At 36.8% G+C, this 26,995-nt stretch overlaps 1 protein-coding gene across 1 annotated transcript in view; it reads right to left on the reverse strand.

The window, feature by feature from the left end:
• The window catches only part of LOC150085767 (PHD finger protein 12), a 529,395-nt gene that overhangs the window by 216,588 nt on the left and 285,812 nt on the right, over positions 1–26,995 (reverse strand). Inside the window, exon 9 of the mRNA XM_090373472.1 lies at positions 19,632–20,364. Within this exon, the coding sequence (XP_090229598.1) occupies positions 19,632–20,364 (733 nt within the window). The remainder of the gene's footprint in view (positions 1–19,631; positions 20,365–26,995) is intronic.

Genomic DNA, 26,995 nt, shown 5'->3' on the forward strand with positions numbered 1-26,995 from the left:
TTTTTTTTTTTTTGTGTTTTTGTTTAATTTCTTTGATGAATTCCTCAAAATTAATGACTACGTCCTCCAGTGGTGATAAAGCTTTCACCAGCCATTTTGCTAAATTCTGTAGCAGGCCATACATGAGCAATAAAAAAAAAGACAAAAAAAGAAAATTTCATAATCATGAAAACAGTTATCTTGCTCAATCATGTTTATAGGGCTGACAGGATTTAAGTTACCTAGTTAATGCAATGGTAGTAGTAGTAGTGGCATGTGATGCAAGAAAGCAAGCATATGAGCTTATGCAGCATCAGCCAAAAAAAAAAAAAAAAAAAATTCACACAACCATTCCATCTAAATGTTTGTCTAGTTCCTCCTTAAATTTATTTAACCTTTCAACTTCCACAACGACAGATGGAAGTTTGTCCCAACAATTAACTACCCGCTGGCTAAAGACAAATTTCTGCACATCTATTCTACATCTGTCTTTTCTTAATTTGAATTTATGCCCCCTTAGGTTCGTAATCTGAAGAAGTGGAAGAATCCCATCAGAATTCAGCATGCTCAATCCATTCAAGGCCTTATACACCTCAATCAGATCACCTCACAGGTGCCTAGTCTCCAGCCGCTGCAATTTGCAGAACTTAAGCCTCTCTTGGTAAAAGGATCACCTTCATTCCCCCTCACCAATCTTGTTTCTACCACCATAAGTGGTAGAAAATGAAAATTCCATTTGCTGGTGGTTACCAGCTACCAGCAGATGGAATTCTTGACATTCAATCGACACGCCTCTACCTGTTTCACAAATGACTACTATGATGGCAGCCGTCCTACAAAATAATCAAGATTATAGGTTATGTTGTGCCAATATTCATGCGTGCTTTAAAGTTTTTTTTTTTTTTTTAAACGGGACAAAAGTGATATTTTTACTAAAAGGCCGGGACATAGCAAAAAAAAAAAAAAACGATACTGTCCTGTTGAAAACGGGATGTATGGCCAGCCTATCCATAGCAATATTAGCTATGACAGAACTGAAAGGGGCAGTCATAGCTGTGCCTTGGATCTGGCAAAACGAAGTCGTTCAACACGATTGTGCTACCAGTCAAACACAAATGTCATCAGTAGAGAGCGAGGTACTGTCCTTCAAGGAAGTACCCCTATCTAAAAGTCACCCAATACATGCAACAGCCTATTGCAAAAGACAGAATTAAACATGGAGACAAAATCAAAGGAAACCATGACCTCGCCCTCAGAATTGAAAAAATCCTTAATAATATGTAAAAAGTGTGCATTACTAGATATAGTGTGTTCAGTCCTCCCAACATGGGGTGTAACAGCCATACTGTTCCAATTTGTATAGTAGTCTTTCATGTGCAACAGGATCAAAAGCTTTCCCGAAATCCAAATATATAATATCAAAATTATTTTTTGCATGCAGTTCCTTTGTGACCACATTACAGTACATCATCAACATACCGACACCAAAAAGGTGATGGTAACAGGTAAGTTCAAAAATACACAACCTTCAAGTTCCTCCATAGCAATATTAGCTCTGACGGGGGCACCCATCGCTATGCCTTGGATCTGGCAAAACTGCTAGCATGATCATGATTAAACATGATCATGCTAGCAGTCAAACACTAATTGAGGGCAGCACATATGACATTAGTAGTGAGTGAGGTCCTGTCCTTCAAGGTACTATCCCCATCACAAGGGACGATTTGGAATCAAAAGTCAATAAGCATGTGCACACCTAGTTTTCTTCAGAGCAAGATCACAAAAAAATGTACATTGGAAACTTCATGCAACAGTTTGCCATCTCCCACAATTTTATGGACTCTCAAAGATGTATAAACCTGGTATTCCCTTGCAACCTATTGATTCTTGCTGTAACACACCCACATATGAACTTTCCAAATATATTTTCAGGCTGTTATCCCTTTGTTGAGAGGACTGAACATACTATATCCAGCAGTGTGCACTTTTTACATATTATTAAAGATTTTATCATTTCTGAGGCTGAGGTTATTGTTTCCTTTGATGTGGTCTCCCTGTTTACTTCCTTCCCTGTGCAACATGCAGTTACTTGTATGAGGTGACTTTTAGATGGGGATACTACCTTGAAGGACAGGACCTGGCTCTCTACTAATGACAGTTGTGTGCTGCCGTCGATTAGTGTTTGACTGGTAGCATGATCATGTTTAAAGTCTTTGTTTCTCCAGATCCAAGACACAGCTATGAGTGCCCCCGTCAGTTCCATCATAGCAAATATTGCTATGGAGGAACTTGAAGGTTGTGGATATTTGGACTTACCTGTTCTCTCGCCTTTTTGGCATTGGTAGTATGTCGATGATGTACTATGATGTGGTCACAAAGCAACTGCATGCAAAAAATAATTTTGATATCATATACTTGGATTTCAGGAAAGCTTTTGATACTGTTGCACATGGAAGACTACTTTACAAATTGGAACAGTATGCCATTAAGGGAAAGTTGCTACAATGGAAAAAAGGTTGAGTGGGAGAAGACAGAGAGTGGTAATCAATGGACACTGCTCTTTGTGAACTAATGTTATTAATGGAGTGTACCATGGTTCAGTGTTGGGCCCATTGTTGTTTTCTGTATTTATCAATGATATTGATGAAGGTATATCAGGGTTAATGTCTAAGTTTGCAGATGATATGACGGTTGGCAGGGTTATTAATAACAGTAACGGCAGTATATTTTCACCTAATATTTTTAATATTACGTGGACTAATGTTATTAGTGGAGTCCCCAGGGTTCGATGTTGAGTCCATTGTTTTCTGTATTCATCAATGATATTGATTATGGTATATCAGGCTTAATGTCCAAGTTTGCAGATGATACAAAGGTTGACAGGGTTGTTAATGACACTAATGACAGTACGCCGCTCCTACAGGATTTAGAAAAGTTGGGCAGATGGGCTGAGAAGTGGCAACTGAAGTTTAACATTGAAAACTGCAGCGTACTGCATATGGGTAACAGTAATTCCAGAGAAGTAATCCCTTGAGTGTAGTACCAACTGTGTGGTACTACACTCAAGGGAGTGGAGAATGAAAAGGACAATAATAGATATGAAGTTTGTTTTCTGAGTAGTGCAGACACACTGCCAGAGCAGGTTATGGGGTCTTGTCAATGATATACAGGAATTTTGCGAGAAGGGAGAAGGAGGTGATTATCCCTTTCTATAAGGCAATGGTCACGCCACACCTTGAGTACTGCGTACAGGTGTAGAGGCCTCATTTTATGAGGATATACAGTTGCTAGAACGAGTACATAGAATGGCAACAAGATTGGTTAGGGGAACAAAGGGGTGCTCTTACCAAGAAAGGCTTCAGCAGGCTCAATGCTGATGGGATTCTTCCTCTTGCTCAGATTACGAAAATGAGGGATCATACACTCAAATTGAGAAAATATAGTGTAAAATAGATGTGCAGAAATTTTCCTTTAGTAATCAGGTAGTTCATTTCTGGAATAAATTTCCATCTGTTGTTGTGGACGTTGATAGCCTAAATAAATTCAAGATAGAACTGGACAAACTTTTGGAGTGAATGTATGGGTGAAATGGGAAATTTTTTTATTTTTGGCTGATGCTGCATAAGCTTGCTTTCTTGCATCATATGCCTCTACTAATGCCAATGCAATGCTAATGTTTTGCTGCTGTCTCTTGGGGGTCAGAGACTCTACTCCTACAGTATCTCAATTGTCTATCACCCTTTATTCAATTTACTATTGAGCAGGAAGCAAACAATACTCTTCCTTTCTTAAACATTCTTGTCCAAAGTGTAGGTACACGCTTTACAACCTCCACCTTCACGAAACCAATGTGCACTGGCCAATTTACTAATTATGGATCTGCACATGTTCCTGGACACTTACGTAGTACTGACCGTATTTTGTTTACCCACGAATGGACACATTCCAGTTCCATTAGTCATAAGTAAATGGATATTTCTAAGGTAAGAATGGGGCTTTCTAATTATGGTTATCCTCCTGGTGTTCTGGGTTAGTGTGAGCTACAAAACCACAATTTTTTCACCCGAGCATGCTCTCACTGCAATAATGAGTCTGTCTCCATTGCCTACGTCCCATATCATGCTTCAGAGCATGAACTGGCTCTCTGCACCACAAACTGTGAACGCTCTGCTGTTGCAGGAACACTATTGGGCCGAGCAACATAACCTTAATCCAACATTGAAACCATCTACTACTCCCGTGATTACCGCCAGAGCTCATGGCTTGAGGCACTCCCCAAAGTTAGCTGCAGTCATACTATGAACCGGAACAGGGGAGTTCATATACAGCCCATTATGGAGTCTGCCATTGTGCAGTGCAATGAGCAGTGGCATGCATTGCGCATGCATAATACTACATCACCAGCACTGGATTTGTGATTTTATGAAATGTACCAGTCATTTTCTGTTATATCAAATGTATATACACTTAGTACACCATACACTAACTAGCTGATGAAGGGACACTTTGCCCCGAAAGCTGCTATTTTATTTTAATACTTTTATCTATGTTTTCACATTGTTTTAGTGCTTTATTTATGTATATATTTTATATTGTATTTTACTTTAATTTATTTTAGTAGTTTGTCAGTCGGTACAAGAAATTATAGTAGTAAACAAATGAACTTAGTAAAAAGGGCTTTCGGATATGAAATTTCAGATTTCGGATATGAATTGCTGAATTCCCAATGAACAAATGGCTTTAAAAATTAAGAGTTGTTGCAGAGCCTTTAGTTCCAAAATAATATGGGTATTCTTATGACCAAGTGAAGCATTCATGATTTTAGAAAATACCAAAGGCTTGTGGGAGAGGAGCTCTGTTCCTGTTAATGTTGGGGTGCATCTTTAATAGTATGGATTTAATTGGCATTCATCAACATGGAGTGCGCTAACAACAAATCATCAGGTGGAGGAGAGAGAGAGAGAGAGAGAGATTGTTATTTGTTATTTGGTTTTTAGGAGCATTAGCAACTAAGGCCATATTGCTCCGGGATATGGAGTGGTCATTTCTTGACCTTTCCGCATCCTCCGTATTTGGTGGTGACGGGCTCGAACCCCGGTCTAATCAAGAAGCATGTACTACGTACTGCTGCTCCTTCCCACCTGGCTACGGAGGCGCCTAAGAGAGAGAGAGAGAGAGAGAGAGAAACCAGAAAAATTACCTTGAGTGCCTATTTTAAGATACCAGTTCCTGTTTTTACTATATTCTGCAGTGATAGGTTCGCCTGAATTGGTCCCTCAGTGATGGATGCTACTCATAATTAGAAAGTGTCTCACTGCTTTCAGATGAAGGGCTAAATTGTCTGGACAGAGAGAGGAGTCTACTGCAGCCACTATTTCAATTGTCAGCAGTTTTTCTTTATGGTTTCAGATTCCCTTTATTTTTTTTTTCACAAAAAAGAGTCTACTTGTGGCTAATTCTAAGTTGTTGACAACACAACTTGGTCACAGCCTATAAACAATACATTTTATAACCTTGTTATTACACATGTATCTGTACTGTACAGGAACTCCCTGACTTATGTTGCGTTCCACGGAATGCTACATAAGTCGGCCATGCTTGTGCAGCACTCGCAACTGTGTTCGCTGAATTGATTGAATCAAAAAATAAATGTTCGACGAATATGTAAATAGAATTATTTATTGTATTTATTCAATTTTTTATCTCATGTGCAGGAAAAATTACAAAAGCGTGCAATTTAAAAAAATTTCAAAAAAAAGAGAGGAGACAGGCATAACGTCAGTAGGTTTTACCATTCGAGCATCATTGCCAGAATCAATGTAATCGAGATTTATAAGGGGTCGGCCGCTCAACCTTACGAAAGAATATATTAATGGATGACCGGACAGTGGCTTTTTTCTTTTCATCGTAGATTTCTTTGTAGCAAGCAAGCATATCATTCACCCCTCTGTTAACTTTTAAGAATCATTCGCAGTCAGGATCCATCTTCTCAAACCTTGCCACTGCCAATGCAATTTCACGAAATGCCATTGCCGTTTCTTTGGTGATGAAGCATCTCGGCTCCTCATTTGGTTCATCTTGAGCTTCATCAGCATTTTCTTCTTTCACTATCACTGCCTGCAAGTCAATAAGTTCGTTAGATAATTCCTTCTCTTCTTCCTCTATTAACTCCTCCACATCTTTGGCATCAACTTCCAACTGAAGTAGCTGTTGTTTGTTTGTTATTTGGTTTTTAGGAGCATTAGCAACTAAGGCCATATTGCTCCGGGATATGCGGTGGTCATTCCCTGACCTTTCCGCATCCCCCCGTATTTGGTGGTGACGGGCTCGAACCCCGAGTCTAATCAAGAAGCGTGTGACACGCACTGCTGCTCCTTCCCACCTGGCTACGGAGGCGCCACTGAAGTAGCTCTGCAACCTCTTCATATGATTCGTCTTTTTCAAATCCTTCGAAGCCTTTTACGTGCCATCGACATATTTTATTCCATGCACCATTTAAACAACTTTTAGTAATTTCTGCCCAGGCCTTATGTTTAAGATGCCATTTAAGATTTCCAAAAGTCTCTTAACGTGAAGTTTTTCTCACCGGCTGCTGCAGACAATGCCTGAGCAAATGTTGTACGTAAATAGTATGCTTCTAAATTCGAAATAACACCCTGATCCATCGGTTGGTTGAGTGAAGTCATGTTTGGCAGTAGAAATATGACTTTCACGTTCGAATTGAAATCATCTAGTTGCGTAGGATGTCCAGGAGCATTATCTAATAGAAGCAAAATCTTGAAAGGAATGTCATTGTCTTTACAATATTTTTCAACCTCTGGAATGAAGCAGCATTTAAACCAATCCTAAAAGTGAGATATTGTTATCCATGCTCTCTGGTTCGATCGGAAATGCATGGGTAAGGTGGTTTTATTGATGCCCTTAAATGCACGAGGATTTCCAGAATGGTACACAAGCAGTGGTTTTAATCTGTAATTTCCCACTGCATTAGCCCCAAGCAAGAGCATGGCACTATATTTTGACGCTTTGAAACCTGGCATTGTATTTTCCTCTTTAGCAATGTATGTTCGATCCGGCATTTTTTCCAATACAGAGCAGTCTTGTCAAGGTTAAAAATTTCCTGCATTGAATAGCTGCCTTCATCAATAATTTTTTACAACACACCACAAAATTTCTCTGCAGCTGCAGAGAAATTTTGGCAACTTCAAAGCATATTCTGGCGACTTCACAGCATACTTTAACATTGTGGAAACCAGTGCGATGCTTGAACCTATTAAACCACCCGTTGCTTGCAATGAACTTGGGATGGGGTTCACTGTACTTATCCTTAATATCTTTATAAATACTTGATGCTTTTTTTTGAATGGTGAGTAGACTCAGGTGCACTTGCTTCTGAATCTGATTTTCCATCCATATTATTAACAGCTGTTCCATCTTTGATAACTGAAAGCTGTTTTGTGATCACTGTAATCCTAAGTGCACTGATCCTTTGACATATTTTTTATACATGCACTGTCCTTTAAAATAGTATTCACTGTTGAAGCAGCAAGAACTAATTCCCTTGCAACAGATGACAAACTTTGTCCTGCTTCATACTTCTTAATCATTTTCATCTTCATTTCTAAATCAATTTTGTTTTGTTTTGTTTCCTGGCACTGTCAGCACTTGCACTTTTTTGTTTGTCGCTTTCCGTTCATCATTGTAATATGTAAATAGGAATGAAGAGAAGTTTCCGAAAATTTGTTTTTTTGAAGATTTCAGTGAAGGAGAACACATTTCACCACAATAGCATAAAACCCCCCACACGACTGCAGTTATTGGTGTTATCGCAAATGCAATAAGATCGAATTTACTACCAGTTTATAATTAGGTGCACTAACAGAAAAACCCAATAAACTGGAAAGTGCAAATTGTTTTTATTGTTTTATGATTGTGACCTCCAGAAAAGTGCTTTAGAAAATCACAAAGGTATTCAAAATTGATTCTTATAACGGGAACATATGATAAAGATGAAAGTGTAGTACAATTTCCACTATAAATATGACCTTTTAGAGAGTTAGCAATACAGTGAAATTTCTAACTTCCAGGGACTTGAAACAAAAATAAAAAAATGTGTTATCGCATTCACATTACAATATTTTCACGATACCTCCATTTATTTCTACGGGATGCAAAATATGTTTCCATGATTTTTTTAAGTTTGCACCGGTCAGCAAAAACTTATGTAAAGTCGAATTTCTGTAAGTCAAGTATTACGTAAGTTGGAGAGTTCCTAACCCAAGCACATATAAGTTCTATATGTTCTAATACCTCTTGTGTTTGGGGTTTTCATAAAAAAAAAAAAAAACTATATATACTATATATATATATATATATATATATATATATATATATATATATATAGTTTGTGGTGGGATCATCTGTTGCCAGGTTACCTTGATGAATGCCCTTCAAAGGACAAAGAAATAATAAAGCTATATACATGTATGGAAAGCTGAAACAAAGAAAAATTAGGAAAAAGGGTGGGAACTGAAACGAGAAAAATTCAGCCAATCACAGGGATTTCCAATTCTTTGATTCTTTTATCACTGTCACCTTTCACAAATATCACTCAAAGTCATGAAAGTAGTGCAGTTGGGATAGAATACTCTTTCAGTGAAGGATCGTTTTCTGCAAAGTTTGAATCATAGATATCTTTCTGCGAACTAACAGAAGATGACATAAAGATAATCTCGTCTTTTCTAAACTTGAACTTTGATCCTTCGTGGACTGATATTCACTCATTCAAATATGTGACAAAAAACGGAAAACCAATTCAACAGCATCTTATGCATTCAATTTTAGAATCAAATGTTGGATATAAATAAAATAAATAAATTTTCCGTTTATACTCTGGAACGACCAAACGGTCAGAGGAGATATATTGAGCTAAAGACATTTTGTTTCAAGGTATGCTGTATTCTTGTTTTACCTGCTAGTGCTGAACATTCTTTCAACATAATGAATTGATTCGTGACAAAATTAAGAAACCGAATGGGACAGGCAACATTGCATGGAGATAAGTGTAGAAGGCCTGAATGAGTTATTGGAAAAATTAATAAATGAAATGATTGATACATATGCAAAGAAAAGGCAAAAAAGAATGTGATTATTATAATACAGTGGATTCCAGTTATTTGGAGCACATTGTGACTAGCTCATTTTGGGCCAATTAAGTGGCTTCCCCAATTACGTAAAATTTCATGTAAATAGTTAAAAATACAGTGGATCCTCGCTTTATGATTGATCAACCAAATCACGTTACAATGGTCTCATCCATAGTAAATTACCATTCACTATACGATATGTAATAAGCCCAAGTCATTGTCATCACGTTTGTGAATTGAATTTTAATTCTATTAACCAGCGAATGTAAAAGCAAAATTAGGTGGAATATTACCCACAGGCTATAAAAGTAAAGATATATTAAGCACAAATTTACACTTTATTACTTTACCAATTAAAAAATTAAATGATACGTGAAAATCGGAAGAATATTTTCCACAGGTTAGCAAAATAAAAATAAATTTATGCTTAAGTCATAGCTTAATTAATAAATACATACTAACTAGCTGATATTTCTGTTCACTGACATTTTGGTGGGGGGTTAAAATATAAAACAGTAAAAAGATAAGCAATCAATAACAAACAACAGAGCACACACAAATTGCAACTAACACGATAACACACACAAGTGAGAACGGCATAGCAAGTTACAAAGCTTAAAAAAATAGGAATGAAAAGAGAATATTCTGAAAATTTATGTTTTTTATATGATTAAAGGTTTCACGGAAGGGGAAACACATTTCACCATAATAACGTAAAAACCCACAGAATTCCAGGTGTTGGTATTACCGCAAATTCAATAAGATCAAGTTTACTTTCCGTTTATAATAGATTGCACTAACAGAAAAGCCCAATAAACCAGAAACTGCTAATTTTTTTATTGTTTTATGGTTTTTGACCTCCAGAAATCCGACTGAACCATGTGGTATGGTCAGAGACAATCGTAGGGTAATCTCGAGTGCTGCAGTCTCCTGCCCCAATTAAATGGCATGTTGTCCCAATTAAGTGAAGAAAACCTTGGCTATTTTCTCGATTAGGTTCTGTTCTTTATGATATGCCCCAAATAAATGGCTGCCCCGATTAACCTGTCGCCCAAATAACCAGAATCCACTGTACTTGCACATTTGATTATAATTTGTATGATTTTTTTGAGAATTTTAATCTGCGATTTTTATATTATTAAACTCTGATTATTGTCTTGTGATTATTGTATTTTGTAAAATGATTATTAGTATTTAATGTTAAATAATAAATATTTCTTTTTGTTTCCTATTTTGTTTTCTCATATTCTCTTATTATAACATTCATAAATATGCAGATTTATTTGCAACATATACATATGTTATAAATATTAAATAATAATAAAAAATATACAAATATACTAAATGCCCCCCTTGAAGTTTATATTCTCCCTCCCTGGTGCAAACACTGGATTCAACAATGTTTGAAGCAGTTCCATGTATGACCTTTGGCATTCCACGTTTAAAGTCAGAAAGACCATGAAGCCAACTAATTCTTCCTGGCTAATAATAAAAAAACTGATCACTACATCTGTTAACTATAATCTTATATCAGCTATACCCAACTTTAAGCATTTACCAATGTCACAGACCAGTCCAGTTACTTCACAAAGCATTAAAAATGAAAAAAATAAATTTATGCATGCAGCTTACATAATGCTGTTTATACAGTTAAAGAGGCCTGTGCGCTCTGGATTTATTATGATGAGTTATTACGTAGCACAGAGCGAAAAGAAAGACAGAATAACTAAATGACAAGTTTAATATTATTAAATTGTAAAATACATATATTAACAAGGTCTGTGCAGTGCCAAGAAGATGGCTGTGTGTGTGTGTGTGTGTGTGTGTGTGTGTGTGTGTGTGTGTGTGTGTGTGTGTGTGTGTGTGTGTGTGTGTGTGTGTGTGTGTGTGTGTGTTGATCGATAGTTAGTAAATTGGTCAGCACACGTTGGTTTGTGGTAGAAAGTTGTCCAAGCATGTGCTCTCTCGTCAGAGAAGGGTGTTTAAGTACAGTAGGGTATTGTCTGACTCTAGCTCGATGGTGAATTTTATGAAAGGCAACATAGAGTTGAGATCATCTAAGAGCTGGTTGCCTGAATCTCAGGAGATAACTACAAACACATCATCCACATAACAGCACCAAAAGGTAATGGGATCTGGTACATTCCTAAATGCATGACCCTCCAATTCTTCCATCGCAATGTTTGCTGTGACAGAACTAACTGGGAAACCCATGGTTATGCTGTGCACCTATTGGTAAATGGAGTGAACATAATTCACTCCATTTACCAATGGAGTGAATTATTGTGCCACCAGTTAAGCACAGTCTGAGGGAGATATCATCTGGTGTTAGTTTGGTCCTGCTGCCAAGGGTCTGGTCGCTATCCAAGAGTTTCTTGGCACATCTGTTTATACAATACAGAAACTATACACTCATTGTTCCTACATCTGGGGCGGTGCCCCCAAAACCTCTCTCAGGCTTCTTGATTCCGTTTCAGAAGAGGGCAGTTAGGTTAATTAATGATTCATCTCTAACAGAGTCTCTCCACTCGCTGTCTCATAGACGTACTGTTTCTGCTGCATGTCTCTTCCACAGATATTTCCATGGGCACTGTTCTTCTGAACTGGCTTCTATAATTCCCGCTCTCTCTTTTAAAACAGTCCAAACACGTGCCGCCAACAGCCATTTACTGTCCAACTTCAAACACACAGAAGCAACTTTTCATCTTCCTCTATTCATTCAACTGCCGTTTTCTGGAACAACCTTCCTTCATACACATTTCCTGAAAATTACAGTCTACAGAAGTTCAAGTCCAATATCAACAAATATCTTCTTTCATCTTCTCAACCTCCAAACCAAGCATGACACTAAGTACTATAGGTTCTAATACCTCTCGTGTTTGGGATTTACATTAAAAAAAAAATAATAAAAAAATAAAAAATTCCTAGAAACCTTATTTTTAAAGGCCCTATTAAAAATAATCTCATCTCATCACACTGAAAAGAATAACATCTTTTCAATGTGATATTTTGCAGAATACGGCTCAGATGCTTATTGGGTGCTGTCTAAATTATTTCTTATTAATTTTTCACATTTCTTCACAGTTTTGGCACTGAGGTTGCTAGCATACACATCATGTATCTGTTTACTTTCTTTCTTTCTTATACAGGTCTTATCTAGTTTGATTAACATGTATTGGTTCGATAGCCTTGTATTGGGTGAGTTCACATTTATGTAGTCGGTTCTTTAATCCTAATCATCTGTAGTAACTATATAACCTATATAGTTACTGTTCTTAGTTTCCCGCTACTCTCTGCTTACTACTCATATTTACGTCCAGAGCCATTACTAGCACGGATGGGAAATCATGCCCCAGAGTAATCCGAGCTCCAACTTTAACATTCTTCAGTCATATACTGTTCACTTTCCTAAAACTATCATTTTGCCACACTAGGGGCTATTAGTGTAATACCAGGGCAGGTGTATCTTTTTCTATCCTAATTACCTACCTAATTTCACCTCTGGTTAGTTAAACTGCTATACTGTTGCTTATGAACCACCCTACCAATTTCTTTATCATCAGAAAACTTAGCCTATAATATACACCAATGATTATGACCAGCAAGTTGTTATGCAAATTGAAGCAACTGCAGGACTACGGCATATGCGTGGTTGGGACATGGTAAAAATAACACCCTATACTGAGCTCTGTTAATCAGTGTTACTCTTATTCTTCCCCAGATGGGAAAGGCAGCAGACTTAAGCGAGTTTGACAAAGGCCAAATTGTAATGGCCAGACTACTGGGTCAGAGCATATCGGAAATGGCACGGCTGGGGATGCTCACAGTCAGCCGTGGTTAGTACCTACCGAAAGTGGTCTGAGGAGGGAAAACTCACAAACTGCCAGCGAGGTGTTGAGGAGCCGTGGCCAGACCACAGCTCAATTGATGCTCAAGGTGAGCCAAGGCTCTCCCGGATGGTACGTGGCAACAGAAGGGCAACTGTGGCGCAACTCGGTAATAATCAGAATGCTGTGATGGGAGTAATGTGTCACAACACACAGTACGTCGAACCCTGCTGAAAATGGGGCTGTGTAGCTGCATGCCGCTGTGAGTGCTCATGCTAACCATAGTTCACTGGCGACAGCACCTACAATGGGCACGCGTGCATCGAAACTGGACCTTGAATGATTGGAAGAAGATTGTCTGGTCTGATGAATCACGTTTCCTGTTGCACCATGTGGATGGCCGGGTATGTCTGTGTTGTTTACCTGGGTAAGTGATGGCATCTGGATGCACCGTGGGATGAAAACAAGCCTGTGGCGGCGGTGTCAAGGCTTGGGTGATGTTCTGCTGGGATAACCTGGGTCCAGTCAACCATGTGCCGGGCACTGTGACGTCTGCCACCTACCTAAACATCATCGCTGACCAGGTACACCCTTTCTTCCCCTCTGGCAGTGCTGTCTTTCGGCAGGATAATGCGCCATGCCACACCACCCAGATTGTTCGAGACTGGTTCGCAGAACATGAGGGAGACTTCCAGGTATTGTTCTGTACTCCAAATTCCCCAGACATCAATCCCATCAAGCATATGTGGTTTGTGTTGGAACAGCAACTCCGATCTGTGGCGTCTCAACCACGGACCTTAAGGAGTTAAAGTATCTGCTGGTTACCTGTTGGTACCAGTTACCACAAGACACATTTAGAAATCCTGTAGTGTCCATGCCTCGCTGGGTACAAGTTGTTTTGGCTGCATGGGGAGGACCAACATCATATTAGGTAGATGGTCATAATGTTTTGGCTCATCGGTGTAAGTAGGTTTTAAACACATTTCCTCCATTAGTTGCGGGCCATTTCTCTACTCTCAACAATGGATTTAGTTTTAGTTTCTTTGTTCATTTTTGCTTTATTTTTGTTTCGTTGTTCATTTATGTTTATAAAGGTCCTGTGTCATGTCAACCTTAAATTACATGGCAGCAGTCTAAATATATGTTACCTTATGGCTTTAATTTTACATTATTTCACATAACCCCCCCCCCCATACTATATTTTTTGATGTAATTCTATTTTGCCATGGCATGTATTTTATGTTAGAAATAGAGAACACTATATTGTCATCTTGTCAGGCAATTCTGGTGGTTGACATTTGAAAATGACACTAGGATTGGGCGATGTATGACAATTTGATTGGGCGATGTATGGCAATTTGATAGTATAATCAGGAGCTCATAGTATAATCCAGATCAACATAGAATGTAATGCTCAATACATTCTATGTTGATCTCAATATTTGTTAAAGAATAAGAGAAGTTTACATCAAAATGATACTTAGAAAACCGTCGTATGATACTCTCCAAAAATTGAAATTAATATTCCATTACAGTAAAAAATTAAATTGAAAATAATTAAAAATTCGAAAATATTACATTAAGGTAAAAAAAGATCAATTGAGAACAATTAAAAAACAAATTGAATGCAATTAAAAATTAAGAAAAAATTACTAAAAGAATTTAACATAAATTTTGCATAACGATTTTCCTTCCATATATAATGATCACAGGAATGAAAATTATGGAATGTGTGTGAGCACGAATCTTAAATAAGGATTATTTGTCTTTGTGCAGGCACGTAAAAGACCAAGAATCGAAGATTAGATATGGATGGCGAACGTTAACAGAATTCTATTGTAATTTAATTTTGACAGTTTCTGCAATTAATAGTCTTGTATAATTATGTTTAACACTAAGTATTTTGGCCTCGTTAAATAAAAAGGTATGTTTTTCATTAACGGCATGAAAGGTTAATTCTGATGCTGCTGAATGAGAAGCACGAGCTGAGGATGCATGCTGTTTAACATGAAAACTCAGAGGGAATCACGTAGATCCTTGATAAGACAAGTCGCAATCACCACAAGAAATGTATACCAGATCATTTATTTGTGTTGTCAATGAGGAAAGGACTGGGCGATTGTTCAGTATAGTGTGCAATTTCTGTATTGGTCTGGCCACAATTTTAAATTCAGCATCTTTAAAGAATCTGTTAAGCTGTGTGTGTTACCGTTCGTTCAACATAGGGTACAGAAATAAAGTACTTTTTGATGTTACTATGGTTGGCTGGTGTAGTTTTTTGTACCTATCCTTAAAATACAAATTCGGTTTACTGTAGCAAGGGGGTAATCCCTGTTTAAGAATCTGCTGGTTAATATCTGTATTTCTGAGTGCAAAGCAGATTCTGTCGTTGAATATTTATAGACATTGAGAAATTGATGAAAGATAATACACCTTTTGCAGGAGAATGGGTGATAGCCATTATAATGCAGAAGCATACCAGTGTTTGTTGGTTTACAATAGATGTGAAATTGGATTTTATTCTAGTCCTGTGTAAGCATGAAATTTAAAAAATTTAATGACTTAGTATCAGTATTTTCCCTCTCCAATGTAAAATTGAGTCTAGGATGAATATTATTAAATGAATGTAAAATGTCTTGGATAACTATCAGTAATAACAAGAACATTGTCTAAATACCTCCCATAGTATGTGATACAGGGTAGAAAAGGTATCAAATGTACACACTCAATTTTTGAGAGATAGATCTCCGATATTAAGCCGCTCAAGGTTCAATCCCACTGGCAAACCAAAAATTTGTTTGTATACTTCGTAGTAGTAGTAGGAGTGGCATGTGATGCAAGAAAGCAAGTGTATGAGCTTATGCAGCATCAGCCAAAAAAAAAAAAAAAAAAAAAATCACACCATTCCCTCCAAATGCCTGTCCAGTTCCTCCTTAAATTTATTTAACCTATCAACTTCCACAATGACAGATGGAAGTTTGTTCAAGCAATTAACCACCTGCTGGCTAAAGGCAAATTTCCACACATCTATTCTACATCTGTCTTTTCTTAATTGGAATTTATGTCCCCTTAGGTTTCTAATCTGAACAAGTGGAAGGATCCCATCAGAATTCAGCATGCTCAACCCATTCAAGGCCTTATACACCTCAATCAGACACCGCGCATGTGCCTAGTCTCCAGCCACTGCAATTTTCAGAACTTAAGCCTCTCTTGGTAAGAGGATCCCTTCATTCCCCTCACCAATCTTGTTGCCCTTCTCTGTACACGCTCAAGCGAATCTACATTCTTCCTAAAATGAGGCCTCCGGACCTGTACGCATTACTCAAGGCGTGGCCTGACCATTGCCTTATACTGAGAGACAATCACCTCCTTTTCCCTGCTAGCAAAATTCCTATATACAATTGACAAAACCCACCTGCCCTGGCAGCATTTCTCAGAAAACTTCATATCTGACTGCACAATTACTCCCAGGTCTTTTTCATTTTCTACCACCTTAGGTGTAGTACCACACAGTTGGTACGTTTCTCTGGGGTTACTTCTATCTATATGCAGTACTTTGCATTTGTCAAGGTTAAACTTCAGTTACCACTTCTTAGCCCATTTGCCCAAATTATCTAGATCCTGTTGCAGTAACACACTGCCATTACTGCCATTAAAAACCTTGCCAACCTTTGTATCATTTGCAAACTTCGACACTAAGCCTGATATACCTTCATCAATATCACTGATAAATATACAAAGCAGAGGACCCAACACCAAACTCTGTGGGACTCCACTAATAACATTAGTCCATGAAGAGCAGCACCCATTAATTACCACCTTCTGTCTTCTCCCACTCAACCATCCTTTTATCCATTGTAGCAACTTACCCTTAATACCATTCTGCTCCAATTTGTACAATAGTCTTCCATGCGCAACAGTGTCAAAAGCTTTCCTGAAATCCAAATATATGATATCAAAATTATTTTTTGCATCCAGTTCCGTTGTAACCATATCATAATATCCTTGTCTCGAAATGTGATTTAGTTGGCTTCAACTAAGAGTTTAATTAAATGGAAAATTTCTTTAAGAGGAAGCTTTGTATAATTAATCGGTATAGAATTATTATTTAACATGTCCCAAAGAATATCTAATGTGTATATTGAACAGTTAAATTCGTATATAATGAAGTAACATGTAGTGAGAATAAATTATCATTATCGCAGAGTCTACAGTCCTTAAAGTTATTAAATAATGTATCGTAGTTTTTTATCCCAAATTGTATCGCCTGTCTAAAAGGTTTTATAATATTATATACATGTGTGACCAAGGATGAAAATGCCGAGTTTCTGTAGGAAACAATGAACTGAATAGGAAATCCAATCTTATGCAATTTTACCTGACCGAAAAGTGTAGGAATGTTATATGTTCTGGCCTTCAATTCATTTAACTAAGCAATAGTAATGTAGTCATTTTTTCGATATGTGGAGGTATCTGATACAATTGAATCGAACTTATTTTTATAATCAGGTTTATCAAGTATTACCACTGTATCTCTTTTACTGCTCTCTGAATAATAATGTCTTTATTTCCCCAAAGTTCACATAAAGCTGAACTATCATGTCTGTTCAATTTAGGAAGTTGAGTTTCTTTTATGTTATTCACCACTTGGTTAACTTGTTGAATAAATAAATCATTTTCTGGAACATTACAAAGTTCAAATTCAATATCAATTGCGCACTGTTTTTTTAGGTAGCTTGCAACGAGGTAAATTATAATTTAATCCTTTGGATAAAAGTGAAATCTGGTCCTGCAATATCATATACGAGGAAATATTTGTAACCTGTTGATATGTAGGTTCATTGCACATTGGGCGAGGGGATGTTCACGAACTAGTTGAAGTATTCTGTGTTGGCTCGTTGTATGTAGGGAGGTCGTTACCAAACTCGTATGTACTTGGTCAAAAGCTCGTTTTTTTTTTTTTTTTTGTTAGTTGTTGGCATATCAGTTTCTGTGGCCATATTGCACCTCCCAAGGTTTTTGCATTTTCTACTCTCATCAAAGCCTGAGGCGGGATTCAAACCCGCGACCTTAGGGTTGCCAGGCAAGCACTTTACCCACCCGGCTGGCCCAGTCGGCTCAAGAGCTCGTGGCAATGTTTTGAACCCGTATGATCCTGTCTTGAAACCCCCGATAATGTACTGAATTTGTTAATGTGTCTGTTTTTTATTTCTGAGGCCTGTGCTTCATGCCGCAAATCTATGGAGGTCTTCAATACAGACCAATCGTTAGGATGTAGATAATTTTTTAATTTGTCGTGAAGTTTCCTAACCCGATAAAGGTATTTTTGTTTATTAGAATACCGAGATTTTAATGCAAGTTTAACTATATTACGTGATGTGGCAAGTGCTAATTACATTATGCCTGAAATTTTATGGTTTAAATTGACCCTGGCACACTTTGGAACTATGTTGTTTTGAAGGCAATATTTTAGAAAAGAAATATGATAACTTTGGGCCGAGTATCTTAATGTTAATCTAATGTAATTTTGCACCAAGCTGTTCAAAAAAACTCCCATATTTGTGTGTATCGATAGATAATACCTGGAGAAAGGAAGTTAATGAAATAGTCAATAATATTTTAAAATATGAATTTAATAGTATAAACCAGAGCTATGATGCTCAATATGTTCTAGATTGATCTCAATATTTGTAAAATAAGAAATTTTCCTCAACATGATACATAGAACAATTCCATATGATACTCTCCAGAAATTAAAATGAATATACCATTACAGTAAAAAATTAAATTGAAAACAATTAAAAAATTGAAAATATTACGGTAAAAAAAGATCAATTTAACACAATTAAAAAACCAACTTAATGCAATTAAAAATTAAATAAAAAATTAACTAAAAGAATTTAATGTAAATTTTCAGGAAGGAAAATCGTTTTGCAAAATTTACATTCAATTCTTTCAGTTAAATTTTTAATTAATTTTTAATTTTTTTTTAATTGTGTTCAATGATCTTTTTTTTTACTGTAATGAAATATTTAAATTTTTTTAATTGTTTTTAATTTAATTTTTTACTGTAATGGTATATTTGTTTTAATTTCTGGAGGGTATCATACAGAAGTTCTACATATCATTTTGAGGTAAACTTCTCTTATTCTTTTACAGATATATGGCAATATAATCATGAATATACCGTGCATAATAATAATGACTTAATTCTTTATATATGTATTTATTTATTTATTTATTTTCCCCTACCCTTCTTTTCTCTTTTCTTTCACACTTTTTACTTACTTCTCTTATCTATATAAATTGTATTTACTTCTCTTATCTCTACTACTTTTATTTATTTACTTATATTATATATTACCAAAATAGATAATATATATAATATATTTTTAAAGTATTACATCTGTAAATAAACAATGGTGCACCTTTAATAAAAATCTAGTTTCTTCCTAAGAATTTATATTATATCCAGTCAGTTAAAAGCAATTTTAAAGTTAATTTTTTGTTAAAAAATATATATATTGGCTTGTATTTTTAATGGTGCAATAATAAGATGCTCAAAAATTTTCATTTGAATTTAATATGAGCATTTTTTTTGTGACTAAACTCAACAATTATAACACAATATAAATATGACAATATTCTTAGAAGAGATAACTTATCTTCTATCGCATACCTGTCTGAACTGTTACTACTCTAGGGGATCCTGGAGTGCCACCCTGCATAAGTGATACTTTAGATCCTGTTGTCACGACAGATCTTAAAGTTGCATTAGGTGTAGAGGGAAAGGTTCCAGAAGGTAAAGAAACTATATGGTTAGGAGTCTGAGGACGAGGCTGTAAAATACTTACAGATGTACCATGAGCAACACCAATATTGGGATTTGTTCCACTCCTAGGAGTTGGAGTCGGACTTCGTACCACTCTAGTCACTACAGCAACACTATTTGGCTTTGCATTATTTACTACTGCACTTTTGTTCTGAGTTACAAATGTTCTTAATTGTGTAGCTGCAGCTGTAACTGCTGAGACACTTTTCAAAGCACCATTCTGTGGGCCATTGGCACTTGCATTGGTGAGGATATTGCTATCTTCACATTCCAATTTTATTTTACACATAGATTCTGAATCCACATCACCATTTGAAGTCACCAAATTAGAATGATTTAACATAGGCCCATTCTGAGAAACACAAACAAGTTTAGTAATGCTGTGTGCATTACTATTATTAAGGATTGGTTTGGTATCAGCAGTCAGATTTTCAGATCCTAAACAAGAAGTACTAACTAACAAAGAAGAAGGCGGCCTTATTTCTTGATTTTCAACATTTTTGCTGTTGTTTAGAACTAGCTGTCTCTGAGCAAGGTGTTTGGCAACACTGGTTTGGAAATATATTACACTAGAAAGCCACTAAAAAGAGAGAAAGAAAAGAAAATTTAGGAATGAATTAAAAAATAAAATTAGATGAAAAAGTTATCACTATTTTACAAGTTAAGCATCACCCCATATGGGAGGTATGACTGAAAAGTTTGTGGACTAATGCTGTAAATATTAAATCGGAGTACTTATGTTTTAAAGCTCATTTCCTGTTGAGCTTTAAAACAATTCAAAAAATTATTCAGATGTGGAAGTTCCTGGATGTCTTTTTTAAGGGTTTACTAAAAGCCGCTTTTCCAATTCAGTGGATTTTCTCGACTCATTTCAATGTCAAATCTTTTCCCTTAAAGTGTCAATTTCATTTTTGAAACTGAAACATAGATCTGCATTGGACTGATCTTTAAAATAAGCAGTTTATGAAAGGAGGAAATTAACATTTATCCAAAAATTTGGTCACAGTGAGCTACTAAGTTATCTTGACTCCCATTACAAAGATTAGGCTCTAGTATTAGGATCTTAACTATAGACCCATGTCTCATCACCCATAATGATTGAATTCAGAAATTATTATCATTTTCAGTACATTCTGGCAGTGCCTAAAGTTAAGATGGACTGAACTTCCATCTTAACATAAAAGTGTGAATTCTAGGTGCCTGGCCATCCTTACTGTCAATTTGTGATTCTTATGCATGAGGTCTCTTACCTGTGTGATGTTGTTAGCAGTTTCTGAAGAAGATAGTAATTGGGCCAAGCTTACTCTCACAGTGTGAGAGTAAGCTTGGCCCAATTAGTTTGTGACTGACTGATCTCCTCATCATTTTGGCATCTTTGAATGTACCATACTTGCAAATGGCACTTTTACTGAAAGCAAGGTCCACAAAGCTTCTTTTAACAGTTCGATAGCTTCTGCAAATTGTTAGCTCAATTTTTTCATCCACTTTTTGAACTGTAAAACTTGCCTAAACAGAAGAACGAAACTATACTCAAAAATTGACTCATCATATGAGGGAGTAAGAGTGTTGTGTGCAGCATTAGTTCACAAACTTTTCAATCTCATGTAATGAAAATAAATTTCTATTTACACAGAAATCAATTAAAGTAGAAAATACTTTCATGTGGACTTCAAGACATGTTAAACTTACAAGAGACTTTATTATATTAGTTATTAATTTTTTATTATTATTTTTAACTTTTAATCACATAAAAGGGAGAAAAACTATGAATGAAATTTCCGCATTAATGCAATATTTTTTTAAAAAAAGTTTTTAAACTTCACTCACTGTACTTGAGGTGTATAAGGCCTTGAATGGGTTGAGCACACTGAATTTTGATGGGATTCTTTCTCTTTGCTCAGATTACAAACCTGAGGGGGCATAAACTGAAACTGAGGAAAGACAGTTGTCGAATAGATGAGCAAAAATTTTCCTTTAGCCAGCAGGTAGTTTGCTGGAACTTGATTGCTGGAACAAACTTCCATCTGTCATTGTGGAAGTTGACAGCTTAAATAAATTCAACGCAGAACTGGACAAACATTTGGAATGAATGGATGAGTGAGTGAGATGGGAAGTGTTTTTTTTTTTTTTGGATTTTTTGGGCTGATGCTGTATAACCTTGTTTTCTTGCATCATATGCCTCTACTAATGCTAATGCTATTATAATAACTTTGACAATCTTCTCACACAAAGCAGCATCACTTTTCTTGTCCCTTTTAATTTAATGGTCTTTCTGTTATGTTTGTTTATAACATTATCTACAATTTTGGGACTGACTTTTCCTTTTTTCAAGATTTTTTTCCAAAGATGAAATAAATCAAAATGCTTACAAACCATCAATATTGCAGGTACCACATTTGGAAAAGTTCTGTTGCACGAGAAATGAATGCTGTACAAAAACTAGAAGTTTTTTTTTTAACTAGTATGGTATATTGTGTGCTACAAATTCATTTTTCAAGGCTGCCAATATGAATAAGGAGGGATGTGTGCAGGTATTGTTGACTGTGAGATGCAATTCAACAAAAGTATCCAGAATGGTGGGCAGTGAATGACTGGATTATTTTCCCTTCGACTTGTCTCACTGAAATTTTTTTTTTTTTTTTTTCTAAATCACTGATTTATAATTCATGTAATGTAGGTTGCAGAGGGACCACACACCCATTAATGATGGATGCTAGTAACAATGGATTTTTATCAAATGCTATTATGAAGATTACCACAAATTGTTTCATTGCAATCAATTTTCATAATGGATACCTGTGGGCAGAGGAATAATCCTCGTGCATTAGCAACATTCAGCACCATTACTGACCAAATATTAGGAAGGGTTTATGGTTTTTTTTTTTTTTTTTTTTGAAAACAATCTACTTGCATTTCTCAAAGATGCCCTATTTATGTTCTTGTTGTTGTTGTTGTTGTTATTTGGTTTTTGGAGCATTAGCAACTAAGGCCATATTGCTCTGGGGATATGCGGTGGTCATTCCCAGACCTTTCCGCATTCTCCGTATTTGGTGGTCATGGGCTTGAACCCCGGTCTAATCAAGAAGCGCATGCTACGCATCGCTGCTCCAGCCCACCTGGCTACAGAGGTGCCAGCCCTATTTATAGACCTTAGTATGTCTGTGGTTTGTGAATGACTGGTCTCCTCATCATTTTGGCATTACTGCTCACTGCCCATTATCTTGGTTGGTGGATAGGCTGGGGTGGGCCAACTATTGCTGACTCCATGCTCACCACCATTTGAATCCCATGTATTTTTATATGGAGGAATACCTAAAAGCTCTAGTCCAGCAATGGCAAATCAGTGACACACATTCTACAAGTGAGCATGTATACTAAAATATATTTTAAACATAGATCAGAACAGACTAGCAATGATGGCATGTCAGGAAAGCTTTGTCATCATTGCTGGTCTGTTCTAATGTAGGTGCCCAGTTGTCATAGAATCACAACCCTCCTGATAATAGTAATAGTCATATACTTTTGACTTAATTTTGGTAGTATTGGGATCAAATAGCACACTCATTGCTTAAGTAATCCTCTCAATCTGACATACAGCAGTTGTTATACTTTCAAAGTCACAAGTGAAAATCAGAAACAATAATAGTTTCAGTACGAACCCAGTGAGGACTTACTTGTGACCCTTGTCCATGAAAAGTAATAACTATTTGTAACCATTTTGTTTAAAAAGAAGACTCTTTGTCCTCTATACATCAAGAGCTCACATCTAAAAACGACTACATCAGAATTATCTTTTACATCTATATTTTTTTGTGACCATCAAATGACTTCCCTCCAACAAAGACACACCACATTTCCTACATAATTCTGTTCTTCCAATCTATATATAGTGTATCTAATGTTAAATGATGCTGCAATGGAGGTCTCCCCCAACTCTCTAAAGCCCATTGAGTATAAGTTTGTTGTGTGATCTGTGTACTGTAGGTGTTGGATTATGTTGGTCTTCCAGCTGCTTAGCTTCTTAGAGAACCAAAGTCCCCTGTTGCCTGTGCTTCATGAGGAGATGGACTGGGCATAGGATGCACATAAGGCTGGGGTATCCCTGACATCAGCTGCGAACAAAGCCACGATACAGAGGTAGAGACCTACAAATATCTGGGGATGATGCAGCTCACCAGTTAGAACAAAAGGAGATCAAGGCCTGCCTGAGAAGCCTGCTAAAATCAAAGCTGAATGGTGGGAACATGGTCACAACCATAAACACTTATGCAGTCCCAATAATAATGTGGCACCTCTGTAGCCAGGTGGGAAGGAGCAGCAGTGCGTAGCACATGCTTCTTGATTAGACCGGGGTTCGAGCCCATCACCACCAAATACGGAGGATGTGGAAAGGTCAGGAAATGACCACCGCATATTCCCGGAGCAATATGGCCTTAGTTGCTAATGCTCCTAAAAAAAAAAAGCAAACCAAAATAACCCAATAATAATGTACTCCTTTGGGATCATAGATTAAACCAACACCGAGCTGGAGAAGATTATGAGATCTATCAGGATAATGATGACCAAGAGCCACCAACACCACCCAAAAATCAGCCATCAAGAGACTGATCCCCGCTCAGAAAGGAGGAGGAAGAATGACTGACCTCATTGAGCAAGAGGAGATTAAGAACCTGCAGGATTACTTCCAGGAAAACATAGAACCAATCTACCAAGCCATAAGAATGACAAATGACACTCAACCTCAACAAGAAGACCCCACCTACACAGACAGAAGAAACAAAGCCAGAAAGATAGGTGAAGAAAGCACTCCAGGGAAGACATTACAATGATCTCAATCAAGACTACATTGATAAGGTGGCTTTTAATGCATGTCTCATGAATGGGAGACTCTTCCCCAAGACCAAAGGATTTGCGCTCGCCATCCAAGACAAGGTAATCAACACAAGGAACTACAGCAAATACATCACCAAAAATTCCGGGGTGACAGATGACACATTGACGATGCTATATGGCCCCAGAAACAATCCAGCATATCATCACGGGATGCAAAATGATCACTTAGATAATACATCAGAAGCTAACGCGAAAATATAGTTGATCAAAAAAAAAAGTGTACCATATTACAAATACAAACCTCAGGCTGTACTAAAGATCCCTACTTGCAAACTATAATGGGACCATGCTATAATAATGGACAAGACTAAACCACAAAACAGACCAGGCATAATCCTCATTAACAAGAAGAGAAATGGCTATCTACCTGATAACAGTAACCTCCAGAAACCTATGAGGAAAACATCAGGAAATACACAAATCTAAGACAGGAAGTCAAAGAAATGTGGCATAAGGAACAAGTAACGATCATCATTCTGATCACCGTATCAACCATCAGCATGGTGCCAAAGAGCCTTCATAAGAACCTAGCAGCAATAGGGCTCCTAAGAACACCTACATGGAACTCCAAAAAGCTGCGATCCTGAACACTTTTAGGTTATTATTATTATTATTAGCCATACGGTGCAAGGAAGCCTGAGGCTTATGCTGCACCAACGGGGAAAAAAAAAAAAAAAAAAAACAGAATTACCCTAGAGGGAGAGAGAAGTAGAAGAGAATCACCAAGAAGGAATAGAATGATGATATCCAGCTCAGGATCCTGGGTGTGCCAAGCCCATACTAACCAGATGTGAGCCCCTAGGGTTACTCGTTCCAGCAGCTCTACATCCTTCCTAAAATACGGCCTCTAGACTCTAGTACACAAGATGTGGCCTGACCATTGCCTTATACAGTGGTATAATTACCTTCTTATCCCTGATAGCAAAATTCCTGTATATCATTGTGAAATGTGTTTGCCCTTTACCGAAATCTTCAATCGTATAAAAAACAAACAACTTTTCAGAATCTTCTCTTCCTTTTTTTTAAGCTTCGTAAACTTGTTACTCCACGCAAATCGTGTTAGTCGCAATTTGTGCATTCCATTAAAAAGTGCTTATGCATGCTATTGAAATTTATAAAGAAAAGAGAAGATTGTCTTGGAAATAAATGCCTCAAAGCATTTCTGAAGAAGACGACTCCTTGTGTAACAAACCAACGAGTTTGTTACATAAGGAATCAAGTCTGGCTCAATTTGTTGATCACTCATTATTGGCTCGGCACAAGTTTGTGCCGAGCCAATAATGAGTGATCAACGAATGTGCATTTAGTCAATGATGATGATGAAGAATAATTTCTCTATTATTATAATTTGCTTGATTTTACAGGCTACATTTTCATTTCTTTGGATAAATCAATCATTGTTTAAACATAAACTAATTAGCTAACTAATTTCATTGTTGATAACATAATTCCTATTTTTAACATTGTCTATGGGAAATAAATTCCCGCTTTAAGAGAGTACGCAAGGAACGAATTAACACGTAAAGTTGAGAACTACCTGTATCTCATTTAAAAATTTACTATTCTACAGATGCAACTGGAGAATTTTATTTGTAAATTCTGATATTATTTCAATGTAATTTCAAAGGTTATTTCAAAGGAAATTATGATGCCTTAATGTGCTACATGGCCTCTATTAACTGGGTAGATATCGCACAGAGAATGAATACAATTGAACTGTGGTATGCTTTTAAAACATTAATCACAGATGCCTTGAATGCATTTACCTTTAAAAAAATACTCTACGAGGTGGGTTCCAAATTGGATGAATAGTGAAGTTGCCACATTACTTGAGCAGAAAAAGGTGGCATGGAAAAGTTACAGAGCAATAAAAAGTACTGAAGCCTATAACAGTTACAAGATGATCTGCAGTTTATGAGAAATCGCTAGCAAACAGAGCAAAGAGGGGGGGGAGGGGGATAAGGAATTCTTCACATATATAAATGCTAAGAAGAGCAGGACAAACCAGATCAGACCTTTACGTAAGGGAAAGGGGATAGTAATAAATACATCAGCTGCTGTTGCAGATGAACTCAACGGTTATTTTGCATCGATATTTGCAGATGAAAAACCTTTTGTGGCAATGGGAAATTGAAATATATGTAATTAATGATATTAAAATTTTGCAAGATTATTTAATGAAAAAACTATCGAGTCTACAGGCCAGTAAGGCTCCTGGGATTGATGGAATATACCCTATAATCTTAAGGGAGGCGGCAGGTGAATGCATTGAACCATTGAGGATAATTATGCAAGCATCACTAGACTCTGGGGAGATT

This window comes from Mastigoproctus giganteus, chromosome 5 (genome assembly GCF_048544385.1).
Source record: "Mastigoproctus giganteus isolate SK-2022 chromosome 5, ASM4854438v1, whole genome shotgun sequence".
Lineage (NCBI taxonomy): Eukaryota > Metazoa > Arthropoda > Arachnida > Uropygi > Thelyphonidae > Mastigoproctus > Mastigoproctus giganteus.